The 15,953-nt window shown below is 47.4% G+C and overlaps 1 protein-coding gene across 1 annotated transcript in view; it reads right to left on the bottom strand.

The window, feature by feature from the left end:
• Nucleotides 1-11,156: 11,156 nt before the first annotated feature.
• The window catches only part of LOC120842590 (UPF0462 protein C4orf33 homolog), a 43,127-nt gene continuing 38,330 nt past the window's right edge, over nt 11,157-15,953 (bottom strand). Inside the window, exons 6-7 of the mRNA XM_042290033.1 lie at nt 15,337-15,527; nt 11,157-11,340 (exon numbers count right to left, since the gene is read on the bottom strand). Of these exons, the coding sequence (XP_042145967.1) occupies nt 11,232-11,340; nt 15,337-15,527 (300 nt within the window). The 3' untranslated portion in view covers nt 11,157-11,231. The remainder of the gene's footprint in view (nt 11,341-15,336; nt 15,528-15,953) is intronic.

The following is a 15,953-nucleotide window of genomic DNA, read 5'->3' as shown; positions in this document are numbered from 1 at the left end:
GCTATTTATTGTTTACGATCGCGGTGCTGGTGAGGTAGGCTCTTACCCAATAGGCGACGTGGATTCGGCTGACGTGCTCCATTTCTGCGGATGCATCGTAGTGAAAAGGCAGAGCTTTCGAAGGAAAGAAGTCGCAAAAGAGTCCAGTTTTCTTTTAAAAGTTCTATAGCAAATAATTTTTTTTGGCTCCCTATTTTTGTGCTTTTGTGTTTCTTTTCACACCTTTTACGACGTGCGGTGGATGAAATTAGATTTTAAAATCATTTCATGGTCCCTTTAAGTACATCTGACTGGCGATTTCAGCTTTTCTTTGTTTACGGGATGCGACGACCACATAGGTCGTCTTCTCCGGGGATGCGGTGAGGCCGACCCTATTGAGATGGGTTTGCGCTTCGTCCAATCCGGCTTGAAGAGTCCGTTGTTGGGTTCGGGTGTCGCCTGTCACTGTCCATAGGGAGATATCGTCCGCATATAGACCCTTTCAGGCAACATTTCATGGGCGCCGCCATCTTGACGTCACGTGACCCTGCCGCCATAGCCGCCCTTCAGTTTCTCGCCGTTCCTTCACGTTGTGTGCTGCACCGGCCACTACCGAAGCTTTGTTTTCGCGTTCTTTTACATTCCGCGTTGAAATAGTGTGTTTTCTTTAGGTCTTTTCGATATTTTGGGCTTTCATTTAATCATTTGATATCTATATTTCAACATAGCTCTTGTATTTTCTTATTTATGAAATGGAGTCGGACAGCTAATGGATCGACGATACAAGGTTATGGCTTCAGAAACCATGTAAGTTCATCCCATGCTAACGTTGTTCTCGCTAATAAAGGGCAGCCCACACCACAACGACATATGCAAATTTCAACTGACGCAGCAAGGCTATCGCAGTCGTGCTTCTCGCTGCATGTGCGCGCTCGTTTCCGTAAAGCCGACCCGCATGTAAGCGATTTAGCGTGCGACGAGACGAGCGACGGAGACAACGACGAGAGTCAGCGACGAATATTTCTCACTGTCGCCTGTTGCATCGCTCGGTTTTTTGGGTTTCTAGAAAACGTCGCTCACCGTCTTGGTCGCTTGCTCCCGTCGCTTCCATGCGGTTCGCCTCGTCGCGCGACTGCGCGAGCGACAGCGAAGCGGGTCACCGTCGCTTGTCTCGTTGCTCGCCGAATCGCTTGCATGCGGTGTATACTTAATATCGAGGCGCCAGTTGTTCAATGGTGTGTGCATGGAAATTAATTGAGTGTAAACCGCATGTAAGTGATTTGGCAAGCGACCAGATAAGCGACGGCGACCCGCTTCGCTGTCGCTCAGTTATTCGCGCCGCGATGCAAACCGCATGGAAGCGACGGAGCAAGCGACCAAGACAGTGAGCGACGTTTTCTAGAAATCCCAAAACCGAGCGATGCGACGGGCGACAGTGAGAAATCTCCGTCGCTCGTCTCGTCGCGCGCTAAATCGCTTACATGCGGGTCGGCTTTACGGAAACGAGCGCGCACATGCAGCGGGAAGCAAGACTGTGATAGCCTTACGGCGTCAGATGCAATTTACATATGTCGCAATAGTGTTGACTCTCCTTTATTAGCGACAAAAACGTAAGAATGGGATGAACTTACATGGTCATTGAAGCCTCATAATGTTGTATCGTCGACCCATTCGCTGTCCGCTTCCATTCCATAAATAAGAAAATACAAGAGCTATGTCAAAATATAAATATCAAATGATTAAATGAAAGTCCTAAATATCGAAAAGACCTAAAGAAAATACAAGATCTCAACGCGCAACGTAAAAGAACACGAAAACGAAGCTCCGGTAGTGGCCTGTGCAGCACACAACGCGGAGCAACGGCGAGGAACTGAAGGTCGGCTATGGCGGCCCGGAAAGCGCGCGAAGGGCGCGGCGACTGGTGGCAGCTCGAGTAACTGACTCGCTGAAAGCGTCTATATGGTGAACTTGAGGCTTGGGATCCTCGATAGGCGGTGTGGGAGATCGGCCATTGCCATGTTAAACAGTAAAGGCGAGAGTACAGAGCCTTGTGGTACGCCGACCCTGTTAGGTCGTGGGTCGCTCATGTGGTCCCCTATTCTTATCGAATATGTCCGATCCCTAAGAAAAGCTTTAATAAAGTTAAGCGCCCTGCCCTGTATCCCTAAGCGTTCCGCCTCCTGAATGACAGCCCAGTGGGGGACGGAGTCGAAAGCCTTTCTAACGTCAATGGCGACAATTGAGCGGATGGTTTTGCCCCTTGGCGCCCTTTTCTTGGTGATGTCGTGTGACATCAAGAGGAGGCTTTCCTCTGTGCTTAAACAGGGGAAAGAATCCTGTCTGGGCTGGATGAAAAGCGCCGGATCTCTCTAGTGTCCAGTTAAGTCGATCTAGAACCATTCGCTCCATCAGCTTGCATACACATGAAGTGAGTGATATCGGTCTGAAGTTGATAAGCGTGTCCTTGTCCTTATAATTATAATGCAAATAAATGCAAAGGTGCAAGCGAGCTGGACAAGAATGATGAAAATAGTCCCTGGAGAAGGGGAACAAGAGGGACAAAGGACAAACATAAATCTCCAAAGACAGCTAGGTGACTGGTGAGCAACCGAAAAAATCCGCCTGGTCCGGGTATCGAACCCGGGACCTCTCCATTACAAGTGGAGCGCTCTACCAACTGAGCTAACCAGGGGTTAGACGTCAGTAGAGCAAACGGGTTTTATCAGCTGCCACCAGTCGGTGAAGCTTGCAATTTAAGGTTATAATTATAATGCAAAAAAAATTATAATTATAACCTTAAATTGTAAGCTTCACCCTTGTTGGTGTTCGACTGGTGGCAGCTGATAAAACCCGTTTGCTCTACTGACGTCTAACCCCTGGTTAGCTCAGTTGGTAGAGCGCTCCACTTGTAACGGAGAGGTCCCGTGTTCGATACCCGGACCAGGCGGATTTTTTCGGTTGCTCACCAGTCACCTAGCTGTCTTTGGAGATTTATGTTTGTCCTTTGTCCCTCTTGTTCCCCTTCTCCAGGGATTATTTTCATCATCATCCTTGTCCTTGTCAGGTTTGGGGATTGGGACGACGGTCGAATGCTTCCATATTGGTGGTAACTGTCCTTGTTCCCATACCGCGTTAATTCCTTCGATGAGCTGGTGTTTAGCATCTTGTGGGAGGTTGCGCAGCATGGGAATGGTAATTTTGTCCGGGCCCGGAGCGCTGTGTGCCTTCCCGTTGTGGAGTGCCGTTTCCAATTCGCCCAGGGTAAAGGGTTGGTCCATTGGATCCGCTGAGTTAGCCAGCACTGGAGTATACGGGTTCGGTATTGAGTTTGTTGTCGTAGCAATGGGCTGCGGGAAGAATTGGTCTCCGGCCGCATCTGCGAGGTCTTCTACCGAAGTGTCAGTTTTTAGCGCCAGGGTTAGAGGGGCCTTCTGTTCCCTCTTTTGTCCCAGCATGGATCTGCTGGTTGCCCACAGTTTCTTTATTGAAGTTTTCTCCGACAAGGACGCACTGTAATCCAGCCATCGTTTCCTGTCCAAATATATCGCGTGTTTGCGTGCCGCGATGGTGTGTCTGGTGACCTCTCTGAGTTCCGCTAATTTCTTTGGGCCCCTCCTATATCGCTGCAGCGCTCGGAGTCTCCTAGCCGAGAGATTCAAGAGGTGAATATCCGGGGTAGGTGCATCGGCAGGTATGTTGGATCTTGTTGTAGCCGCTTTCAATGCATCGAGCATTGCTGTCGCAAAGGATTCCTCTTGGTTGTTTTCCAGGTGTCTTCTATAAAGGTCCCAATTGACTGTATGAGCAAAGCGCCGGTTCTTTTCGGACTTCTTGGAGTTCACCTCGATGTTTATTGGGAGGTGGTCACTCCCCCATGTGTCGATGTTTACATTCCAAAAGAGGTTTTCAGTCTTTCCGTATATCCATGTAAGATCTGGACTGGTATGCTGTTGTCTGCTTGTCAAGCCGAGTCTCGTTGTTGAGCCCGGCGTGTTTAGTAGTGTGTACTTGAACCGTGTCATGTCCTCCAGGAGTTTCTGGCCATTTATGGTGTCTACTTTGTAGCGCCAGCTGGTATGAGGCAAGTTGAAGTCTCCTCCTATAATCTTTCGTTCTTTTGGGTAAAGGATGTGTAGTTGTTCTATCCACCCGTTGTCTCTTGGTGATTTGCTGCTAACCCCTGGCCTGTAGTATACAGATGCGATGATTACGGGTGTTCCTTGATGCGTTGCACGGACTGCGACGACTTCGTGTCTGTCTGTGCACCATCGCATCAAGTCAAATTGATGTTGTGGCCAGTCCGATCGCAAATACACCATGGCTTGCCCCTTGGGCACGTCTTGATTGGGCTTGCGGCCTGATGGGATCGACGGGCTGGAGTATGAAGTGTAACTTGTTAGGTTGATGGAGGTTGTCTTTACTACTTGTAATAGAATTGCATCTGGACGTTTTGATGGTCTGTTCAAGTGTCTTGCGTTGAGTTCTGCGGCCCGTAGCCCCAGTCCTCTGCAGTTCCATTGAACAATGCTAATCCCTATTTTTATCGACCAAGGTTGAAAGCGATAACAGTGAGCTGTTGGCTTAGCGCTGAGAGTTGTTTTTCCAGCCTTGTAAACCGGACTTCGTAGCTGTCTCTCTCAAAAGTGGGGGTACCCCGGACTAAATCAGCGTAAGTCCTTTCGTGCATCGGTGGGGGTTGGATCGGATTAAATGGAGGTGGCGGCGGCGGCGGTGGTGGTGGTACGTGCCCCCTTCTTACTCCGGGACTCTTGATTGGATTTCGCGTGCTTCCTTTCCCTTTCCCTCGGTAGCTTTCCGATCTCTGTCTTCTTCGGGCAGACATTGCTTGTCGCCAAGTGTCCATTTTTTTTCAGATCTGGCAGTACAGGGTCGGATTTGGGCACGGGTTGGTATTACCTTGGTCATCTTGCGTTTCCTCGTGGTGTTTGCCGCACAAAGAGCAGACCGTCTCTTTGTGGCAGATGCCTTTCTTGTGACCCGCGCCGTGGCAGTTTGTGCATGTCACCGCCTTGGCTCTATATGGGTACACTTAAAGTCCCTAGATAAGACCTTCCTACAAGTAGCGACATTCTTTGAAGCGCCGACTGCGTGACGGTGCAGGTTTTAGGAAGCGAATGGCGACGCACAGCAGAGGTTTGAACTGAATGCCGCCATTCGCTTCCAGTGGAATCTGCTTTGTCATTTGTATGGGTTGTCGTTACTTGTATAAGAAGTATCAAGGGACTTTAGGTACACTGGGGTGATGCAAAGTGCGTATCTAACGAACCTTGGCAATCGATTACCCTCGAACGTTATCATCGCAGTGCGTCCTTCCCTTCCCAGAAGTCGGGCCGTGACGATGTCGTGGGTGTCACATCGGAGCCTGTCCCGGAGAGAGCTGTTGTCCTCACCCTCGTCTACTTCATATATGACCCCTCGAATTTGGTTATCCTGCAGTGTTTTGTAAGCTTGTACGGGAATCTCTTCTTTGTTAGCGACTGGAATTCCAGTGATCTCCAGTAACGCCTTGGCGATAGGCTCAGATGATGTTTGTGCGGAGATAGTATTGCTCTCCTTCTGTAGCTTTACTGATATCTCCTGTCATTGTGTGCCTAGCGTTTTTGTGAAGGCTTCCTCCAGGGTTCTTCTCGGTATGGTGGTAAGATCTGTCTTCGTTCGTGGTCGAAGTATGACAGTGAAGCGCTGGCGTGGGGCTTGTGCCTTGCCTTCGCTTTCAGTGGTCTTCTTGCGAGTGTATCGTGCCCGCTTGGTGGTCGTTTTGGATTGGACCAAAGACCATGCTGGGCCGTCGTCCTCCTCTGTGATTAAGCTTTGCGTTGCGGCGGTGCTGACGAGAGTGTCCGCTGTCGCCGCCTGTGTTGAGAGTGACGTCCCAGGCGCCATGGCCGCATGCCGCTTGCGGCTTTCGCTGTCGTCTTGTCGGGAGTTTTTCTCCGGTGTACTCGCCGACGAGGTGGCCGACTCTTTTTCATTAGATTTAGAAATCGGCGTATTCTTGAACCGTGGCTCTAAGGTAGTCTGCTTGTTTCCTGGCGCTTCTGGCCGAGAAAGGTTGTCTAGAGCTTGCAGGAACATTTCCGTGATTTCCTCTTTTGAGGCCTTCCCTAGCAGAGCGACTAGGAGCGATTTGATTTCGTTCGCGGTACTTTGAGTTACCGGAGCTGGATTTGGTAGGCCCGGTGGTGGTTCCGAGTTGATGGCCGGCAGGGATGGCCAGTTGATCGTTGTTTCCGGTTTCGGAGGATTCAGAGTTGGCGTCGTAAATCGGAACACCGCATTGGGGTTGGCGGTCACAGCTGCGGTGTCCATCGTCTCCATCGCAGCGGTTAGGTCTAGCAATGCACCGGCTCAGATCGCTTTAGTGCTGGCTCTTTGGGTGCGGAAATTCGGCATGTTGGCCCCCGGTATGATATACCCTGGTCACATACCCGCCGAAATCTACACTTTGAAGCAATGGTCGGTATACTTCTGTCTTAAAACGGAGTCAAGAAATTCGAAAATTTCCAGAGCGGTCGAAAGAGCAGGTCGTCTCAGTCGGGCTTCGCCAAAGTTAATTCATCAAAACTGGCTTTTCGATAACTCTGGCGCGAGGAACTCCAGCTCTTTTGACGATAACACCAGAGAAGGCTCAGAAACATTGTTCGCGGCGTATTTGATTTTAAACGCCTCAATGATTTTTCGCCCACACTTATTTCTGTGTGTTTCAAACACAGTGGTGTTTTCAAAGTTTGGGGTGCAATCGTGGTAGGTACGGGCATGCACGACTATGGCGTGAAATGAGTCCGATGATGGCTTGGTGACTTCTTAATGGTTCACCCTGAGGCGAACATTTAGGCATCTCCCAGTTTGGCCGATGTATTGGCCTCCGCAGCTCAGTAGAATTGAATAGATTGGCTTCTCTTTACATTTAACATACTTGTTGGAGTGCTTGATAACGCATTCGGGTGGTCGACTCTCGTTGTTCACCCTCTTGCACATTTGTTTTAACCTCCTTCTGCAAGTGAAGACCACCTTCGTGTCAAACCTAGCTGCAAGAGTCTTCAGGCGGTGGGCGGTGTTCTGCACGTATGGAACGCAAACCGGACGCGAATGACTATTTTGTTTCAATGGAGGACGGATGGGGCCCTTGACGAGACGCTGAAGGGTTGTACGAAGGAGGTCGGCTGGATAACTGCTTGGAGCAGGCGGTTATGCTGTCGCAGGACATTTTCAGATGAGAGGTGTGAACAGGATTTCGAGCGAGAAGAGGCAAACAAGGTTCGAATGATTCTAAGCTTTACCGACTTGGAATGGTTACTGCAAAACGGAAGAACGTTTTTTTTTTTTTTTTTTTTTTTTTGATCGTTGCTGGAAGCTTTAGCATAGACCTTGAGGATGAAGATGAAGTTTTAAATCCAGGTACTGTGTGAAGACAAGTTTTTCATCTACAGAGTGGTGTCTGGTGTGAAAGGTGAGCTATCAATTGGTCTAAAAAGCACGTAGTTTTCACTTGTAGAGTTGAAAAGCCTGTCTTTATTCTCCTTTGGCCCGAAGCCCATGCTTCACTGTCCTCTTAAGCACGAATGGAGGTCTTTGACGTCATTTTCGTTGCGTGTGCTCGCGCACACCGGGGGCTGCTGGCTCGTGGAAAGAACATGCGCCACTTATTATGGACGCTATAATCTTGGGTTCAGTATCCCTTTAAGCGCCAAGTGTTTGTTAGCACGACTACGCCCAGAGCCGCATATGTAGAGAGTTTGTCCATTCGTCGGAAAGTATAGGAGACAAATGAGGACGTGCCATTGGCCGAAAGCGGGCTGGGGTGTTCCAGGGCGTCCAGAAATTCGAGTGTGACCAACCAGAAGCCGGGAAAAATACCCTGGCGGTGGCCGCGAGAAACAAACCTGATAAGAGCATCGGAGTAACTCTCGGTGACTGAAAATATGGTACACGTGATGTTTCAATCACGGTCATCCAAAATGATGGAGGAAGAGTGCGACTAGCGGAACGATCGACATAATCCTTACGCCAAGCGCCGAGGGCCGGGAATCTGCCGTCCGAGCGGTCACACTCTGTCTGAGCAAAACAGAGCTGAGCGTCGCATTCGTTTCTTACATCTTTCTGCATGATTATGATCGAAACATCACGTGCACCCTATTTTCAGCAACAAAGAGTAACTACACTTCACACTTACGCGCTTATTAAAGCCATATACGAACATACACCTTTGATCAGACTGTTTCTCGCTACCACCGCTAGGGGATTCTTTTCGGCTTCTGGTTGGTCAAGAGAGCGTGCCAAGCCCTCTTTCCGAGTCTAGTGCACGCCCTGGCTCTGCCCGTGCCTCCCATTGACCAAACTCTCTCAATACACGGCTCTGAAGTTACTGGCTATATCCTTTATACTGGGTGGTAGCTTGCACCACCTAGTCGAAGAAAGAGAAATGTTTGATCATAACCTCCGAGATCCCGAAGCGCGCGAACGCTTCTCCTGCCGTCCCATTCGTGCGGAGAGGGCGTAATCGGAAAAAGAGAAGGAAGTGGCGTGTCTCTGCGGGGAGGCGCTCCCAACCCAGTCATCGATAGCAAGGCGCGAGGCAGAAGAGTTCAAGTAAAGGTCTTGTTACGTCGAGTTACTGTAAGTCCTACTTACAAATGTTTGTGTATTGTGGTAGACCGGTGAACAGCTGTTCTGGGAACGTAGATAGACCACCACTAAACAATAGCGCAAGGACGACGGAAGGAAGAACGAGGAGACAGGAAAGAGCGCTAACTGACAACTGGCGTTTTATTTACAAGGGGAAAGGAGACGAAAAGTAAATAAAACGCCAGTTGTCAGTTAGCGCTCTTCCTGCCTTTCGTTCTTCCTTCCGTCGTCCTTGCGCTATTTTTTAGTGATGTTTACCCAACTCGCCCATCAGATGATTATAATGTAGATAGACGTTAGACCAGTTGTGATGCTTACTTAATTATTTTATTTGAGATATTCATCTGGACATGTTGCGGCTAGCGCTACAAGCGCGCCTTGTGATATATTTGACTGGCACATAAAAAATTATGATTTCCCTAAATAAAAACAATCATGCTGTATTTTTTTTCAATTCTCCGCACGTTGTTTGGCGTAGCTTTTTGAACCTCAACACGAGGTTTGTTTCTTATAATATATTTTTTTAATATGTATTATGCAATTTTGCGGGACGTGTTACGGTGTTTGTTTCAACTCTGAAATGAATGACCATCTACACGCTGTATAAATATCCACACAAACCCAATTAATATTATATTTGACTATATGTGTAAATACGTGCCCTATAATAGCAGTCTGCAACGTCAACATGCATTATACTTGTGAATTGGGCTATTTTAGCCCAGTGTTCGCGCCATGAATTCTAAAGAAAAACGCTCTGACACCTATCTTTGTGCATCCGATTGTAAAACGTTCCAAACTTTTTATTCTGTGACAACACTAAGCAACATTTTGCTCTCATAATCGAGCGCGAAGAGAAAACGCACTTGCGTTTTCCAATTTGCGCATTACCGGAAGTCAAACTTGGAAGACAAAAAAATGTGTTGCCTGTATGTTTATACAGCGTAGAACTTGGTCTGCCTCAAAGGGCGAAGAGTCTCCCAGCTGTAGATGAGCAATTTAGCCAGTGCAGTGGAACCGCTAGCCTGGGGTCTTTACCTTGCACCACGCAGTAGTGATACACGACCACACGCCGGTACGATGCTCATCCGGATCGAAACGGGCAGGGGTGGGAAGTTTAGAGTAGTTGTTGTCTGCTTCAAAATGCAACAGCGCCACCTAGCACCACCTGAACTTCTAGCGTTTATCGTTAATAACTGTATGGTTGCGCCCGAAAGATGGCCGTAAAAAACGTCAACGAGCAAGGACGACGCCTTCCTTGGCGTCGTCCTCTAGGCGTCATCCTTGAGGTCGTCCCAGAGGTCATCCTTGAAGTCAAAGTCGTCGTAGACGTCGTTCTTGAGGTCGTCCGAGAGGTCGTCCTCGGCGTCGTTCTAGACGCCTTTCTTGACGTTGTCCTCGTCCTAGAGATCATCCTAGAAGCCGTACTTGGCGTCGTCCTCTAGGCGTCATCCTTGAGGTCGTCCCAGAGGTCATCCTTGAAGTCAAAGTCGTCGTAGACGTCGTTCTTGAGGTCGTCCGAGAGGTCGTCCTCGGCGTCGTTCTAGACGCCTTTCTTGACGTTGTCCTCGTCCTAGAGATCATCCTAGAAGCCGTACTTGGCGTCGTCCTCTAAGGACGTCGTCCTCGACGTTTTCCTAGACGTCGTCCTGAACTTTAATACATGTAAAAATATTTTTCGAAAACACTTCTCCCTCGGCACTATAATGTGTTCGCCTTCCAATACGTAAGGAGTCTTGAGTGTCCTCCTGTAATTTTTTACTGGAGCATTTGTTTAATGAATTCGACGTGCAAATACCGTTTACTAAGCCAACCCATTACCAGCTTCGAGCCAAAACCTTCATACACCTAGAAGTTAAAAAATAATTACATTTCGATGTTTCAAAACTTTCTGAGTGCGAAGTTTGTCTTTGTTTGCTTTAATAGGAGCGTGTATTCGTCGGCACCTGAAAAAAGCTTAATCTCGTTGGTTAACCTACATGCTGCTTTGCCCGAATCGGCAGCGGTTGACCGACAAGCCACTTGAAAAACTCCTCCTCTTTAAATGTAATTAAATGTGGCAACCAAATCATGTTCTTTTTTTTTTGTTACCTTATAAAAGCTAGAATACCATTTTAAACTAAAATGATCCGATGGGCGAGTTATTTAAACATAATACACACTGCAGCGCAAAAGGACAAGGACGCGTAGAAGACATTTTTCCTTGTCCTGTCTACGTATTTTACTTGTCCTTGTCCTCTGCGCTGCAGCATCCGCAGTTTGTACCGGAGGGCCCATCGTACGGCATCGGATGTGCAAAAAACGGTTTCCTAAAGCTTTCTAATGAGGTGATACCGTGACCGTGGGGCGCGCTTAAAAACGTGCTTCAAAGGCTCTGGTAGGAACACGGTAAAAGTTTGCTAAATATCCCTTTTGTCAGAGTATGCAGTGGAAACTTCTGTTCTATGTTGTACAGAGCTTCGGTTCGAAATCAGAATCAACCATCGGACCACCTGCGCAATGATGCGGACATTCAGGGTCTTGTATAAAGTGGGGGAAAAAAAGTAGTCCTTTTTATTTATGAGGTGCAGTACGCCGGTTCCCGCCGCGTAGAAACTTTGGAGAACTCAGTGGTCCGGAGCATCTAGAGCCTGTCTCCAGATGTCCGATACGTCGCCGACGTCCGATTTGAAGAGCGGTTCGAGGTTCACGTGGGCGAAGTACTTCAGTCGGTGGCTGAAATAGAACAGAAGTAAGTTTCGTAAGCAGACAGGATTGATGGCGGGCGTAGCCTCATTGTTCGGGATATTCAACTCTCCTATACTTCAGACCGAGTTGACACTACAAGATTCCGAGTACGGGGATTACGGTTTTGTAAAAAAAACTTGTAGATTATTCATCACATGCGCCTACAAAAGGGGAGCACCAAATAATGAGGTCTAGAAATAGCGTGTTTTCAAAAACCAGAAAACGCAAGATTATGAGAACGCGAGATGTCATGCTCAGTTTCGCACTGCAGATAACATTTTCGTGTGAAGACGTCTTCAAAGACGACAATTTGACAGGTTCCATCCGCAGTTCGTAGTGATTGGCTATTTCGTGTGTTTGGGGGAAACTAGACGTGCTAATTTTGGTCGCAAGCAATGTCTACAATGACCCAGAAAATGCGGTATATATAGCTTATACAAAACTAAAAGAGATGGGGTGTACTCACTGATCTCAATGACAATTGCTGGATCGCGCTTCCCCGCTTGTTCGCTGCAGCGCGAGTGAATCCACCGGATGGCAACCTTGCTGGGGTACTATTTGCGGTTTTGCTAGCCTTTTGCTGCGGTTTTCCAGCGTGCTCTAGGCACGTTTTCTACTCGTTCGTAGTCATTCGCCGAAGAAGCTTTTTAAGACTCAGTTCACCGTTGAGACTTGCCGTTGTGAACGCGTAGAAAATATTACGAAAGCGCAGTACCGCAGGAACAAGGCACAACTCGTCGAAAGCAAGTTTCGCCGGTCTGGCGGCGTGTTTAAAGCTTCCTTGGCACGCCGAAGTGCCGTGTCTCTGTGCTTTCGCACGCTTGGTTACCGACCAAGAATCGGCGCCGTGTGAATCTGTTTTGCGAGTGCAATGTGCGTGAAGCCGTATGTGCCTCTGGAACAGCGTCTTACTTTACTTTGACGGCTGTACGTTGCGATGGTGCGGCGTCGATTCTTGATCGACATCCAAGCGTGCGAAGGTACAAAGATGCAGTACTCGACGTGCCAAGGAAGCTTTGATCACGCCGCGAGACCGGCGACACTTGCAAGTTTCGCCGGTCTGGAACAACTCGTCGAAAGCATGCTTTCGACGAGTTGTGCCTTTTTCCTGCGACACTGCGCTTTCGTAAAATTTTCCACGTGTTCACAACGGCAAGTCTCAACGGTACACAGAGTCTTAAAAAGCTTCTTCGGCGAATGACGACGAACGAGTAGAAGTGACGTGTACTTATCTACACCAATAACATGGCATCTAATATATCCTCAAAGATCTCATCTTTTGTGGATGATTGCGTAGTATACCGAGAAGTAACCAATTCCTTTGATCTAATCCAACTTCAGAATGACATAAACGCCGTACCTCTTTGGTGTGGTACGTGGGCAACGGAACTGAACGCTAACAAATGCAAATCTATGCGCATATCCCGAACTTCACAAAATAGCCCAGATTACAATATACAAGATGTTGCGTTCCATTCGGTTTGGAAGTACAAGTATAGATTACGTTACTCCATATAGATTACGTTACTAACAACGGAAGACGCATGCTGGGCTATTTGAAGAAACAATTTTCATTGGCCCCACAGTCATTAAAATGTATCCTTTACAAAACACTAGTTAGACCTAAGCGGCTGCTATTTAGGACCCAGGTCAGAGTGTACTAATTGTATCAGTTGAAGCCATACAAAGAAGGTGGGTTCGTTTCATTTGTTCTAATTATCATCAAACACCGAGTGTTTCCTCGAAAAAGCCAATGGTTCGCTTCCAGATTTATCACTTCACAGAAAAATCGCTCGTCTATGCTTATTCTATAAAATATATTATGTGAATGTTACACTGCGTGAAAGACTCATTGTAGTTCTTTTTTTTATGTCTCATTATGGCTTGATCATCAGCCTAAAGTTGAAATTCGTAACACTCATGTCAATGCTCTGTATCAATCGTTTATTCCATGCAAATCCCTGGGGGCACCTTCCCGCCACAATCGCTTCAATTACTGACAGTGTTCTTTTTAAGAAGGCGTTAAATGGTTGTTTGACCTGATTTCTTTTTCTGTTTCAATGTATTTTTCAAATGTGTATTTACTGCTAACATTTGTTTTTCCCACTCGCCCTCTGTAAGGCTTATGTCTTGAAGGTAAAATAACTGGAAATGAACGACTGAGTTGGAAAGGTCTCTAAAATAGGAAAATGAAGGTAATTCAGGGACAATATTTACACGTAAAAGAAAATAGTATTCTTCAGAAACACCACTTAAAAAGAAAGATCAGCTGTCTCGCCGAAACCTAGGGCTATCGATGCCGAACGTGTATACGAGCTTGTCCCCACGATGATGTCGCTTTCACTTCATAGACATCTCTAGTTCTTTGGCCACTTAACTAAGTTTCAATACATTTGTCAAAAATTCTTCATAGTTTAGATGTAAATCTTGACTGCATCTTGTAATTTATGTTAATTGGTATATTCCCGAGAAATAGTAATTCGTAAAATTTAAAGTTTTTAAATGAACAACACGCTCAGAGAATAACACTGCAGTAAATTCTACATGCCTATAATATTACTTCGTAACTTAAAATGCCCTTAACACCTTTTTTTCTCTTTATAACAACCTTACTAAACGTCAGTTGTTAGTTCACCGCTCGTCCTGTCTATGTCCTTGTCGCCTCGATGTTTATTATACATAACCAACTTGCCCAGCAGATCATTTTGGGGCATTCTCATTACTTTTGAATCAGCCCTCGTATTTACTGTCATTCCCTGCAGGTTAAGTTTTAGCCCTCTGGCAATAGCACGACATGTCAATTGTATATAAAAAAAAACTAATGCTTCGGTTCCTTGGTGGTTCCGTGTTTTCTGATAAATCCGAAAAACTCCGAAAAAGACTCGCCGATAAATTTTCCGTCATTTCGGATTTATCCAAAAGCTCCGAATTTCGAGATCATAGCGACAACCTAAACACCAAAAAAGACGGAGTTTTACAACTCATCTTTATAAGAACACAAGGTCAGTGGTCCTGAGAAAATTCCACTTTAGTTTCCTTTGAAATTTAGAACTACTGAAAAAAAAAGGGGGGGGGGGGGGGGGGCTCGCTTTTTAGCACGTCGAGGTTTTCTCGTGACAACGGGTCATGGTACCCGGACCTTATTTATTTTGTTTTTGAATTTCTAAAATTTTACGCAGTGAAATAAACTCCGAATTTCAAAGAATTAATATCTAACAAAAATAAACTCCGATAAACCCCGGATCCCCAGCGAAAAATAAACTCCGAAAAACACCCTCCGAATTACACGAGAAATAAACTCCGAAAACACGGCCGGAGTCCTAGTCATACCTAAGCAAAAATGGCCATACCTAAAATATGTCTCTGGCTCGGTAAATCTAGGTACATTCGTTGATGCACCGAGACTAAGAGACTAAGGTGTAGCAGCTCCTACACTCGTTGTCACAACAAGAAGAAATGCGAGTCTTACGATGCGCGGTGAGAAGTACAGTTCTTACGAGACTTGGCAGTCGAAGGGAAAAAACGATGCTTTTCACGTTTTAAGCGTGCACGCCTCGTTAGAATGACAAAGTTAATCGAGGATGCACCTACATATATCTTGAGTCTACGTCGCCTGCCGGAGGCCTGCACTTAAACGAAAACTAAATGGGTTCTTGAAAAACAAAGAGTTAGAGGTGAATTTTAAAGTATTTATGTTCGGCGAATCTGAATATCGCGTTCTTTTTTTTCCCCACTACTGCTGCTTTCATGGTCTCGCCTTTACGTCTCGCTTTTTGGCAAAGTTACCCTCGCCGATAGCGCATTCCAAATGTTAAAAAGACACGGCCAATGCGTGATCCCAACAAGGAGCAAGGACCATGTCAAGCTGATTTATCAGTTTTTTCTCTTCGGCCTCTCCCCATTTTTAGTTGAATGGGAAAATAAACTATTTGATTTGAACTTCGGGGCTCCGGGGAGACACCCGAGGGCGCCGACCCAACTCACAAATCGGGCTTGTCGAAGGCCCCCTGGGGCGCCGGGAAGAGAGCCTCGTACTGCCTGTTCTCGCCGCAGCCGTGGATGGCGTACGCGTTGAGCTTGTCGGGAGTCGCCGGGAAGTAGGAGACCGGCACCCGGGCCTCGCCCCGCCACCGGCCGCCCTCGACGGTCGCGTTGAATTCCAGCGGGAGCGAGTGCTGCCGGGGAAGCCACATCGAACTCTATACGGCCTGCAAGTTCGTGTGCTCTTTGCGCACTTCGTTTACCCCCCAAACGCCGCCCTCGTGATTTGATTTCCCCCGACATGCGACGATTCATTCGTTTAAAGGATCCTGCGGCACGCACGCGCGAGCCATAGCAGGTCTGGCTTTACGTATTGTACGTACAATTTGAACGGTGGAAAAAAATTACGCCCGAGGAAGCAGCGACGCGTGCTTGGCGGCTTCGTCATCGCGCGTTCCCTTCCCGTTGTTGTCATCTGATTGGCAGGCTCCTCCTTGTTTTCCGATGGGCGAAAGACGCACTTCGGAGCACTTGATCGCCGTATTCGGGTCGCGTGCAGTTTCCCCGGTGTTTGCTCCGGAGGGCGAGAACGTGTATCCTTTCTTTCGCCATTGCACACT

Source organism: Ixodes scapularis, unplaced genomic scaffold, assembly GCF_016920785.2.
Source record: "Ixodes scapularis isolate PalLabHiFi unplaced genomic scaffold, ASM1692078v2 PGA_scaffold13__105_contigs__length_92229423, whole genome shotgun sequence".
Taxonomy (NCBI): Eukaryota; Metazoa; Arthropoda; class Arachnida; order Ixodida; family Ixodidae; genus Ixodes; species Ixodes scapularis.
The sequence above is the reverse complement of the archived record's forward strand: the minus strand, read 5'-3'. Positions and strand labels throughout refer to the sequence as shown.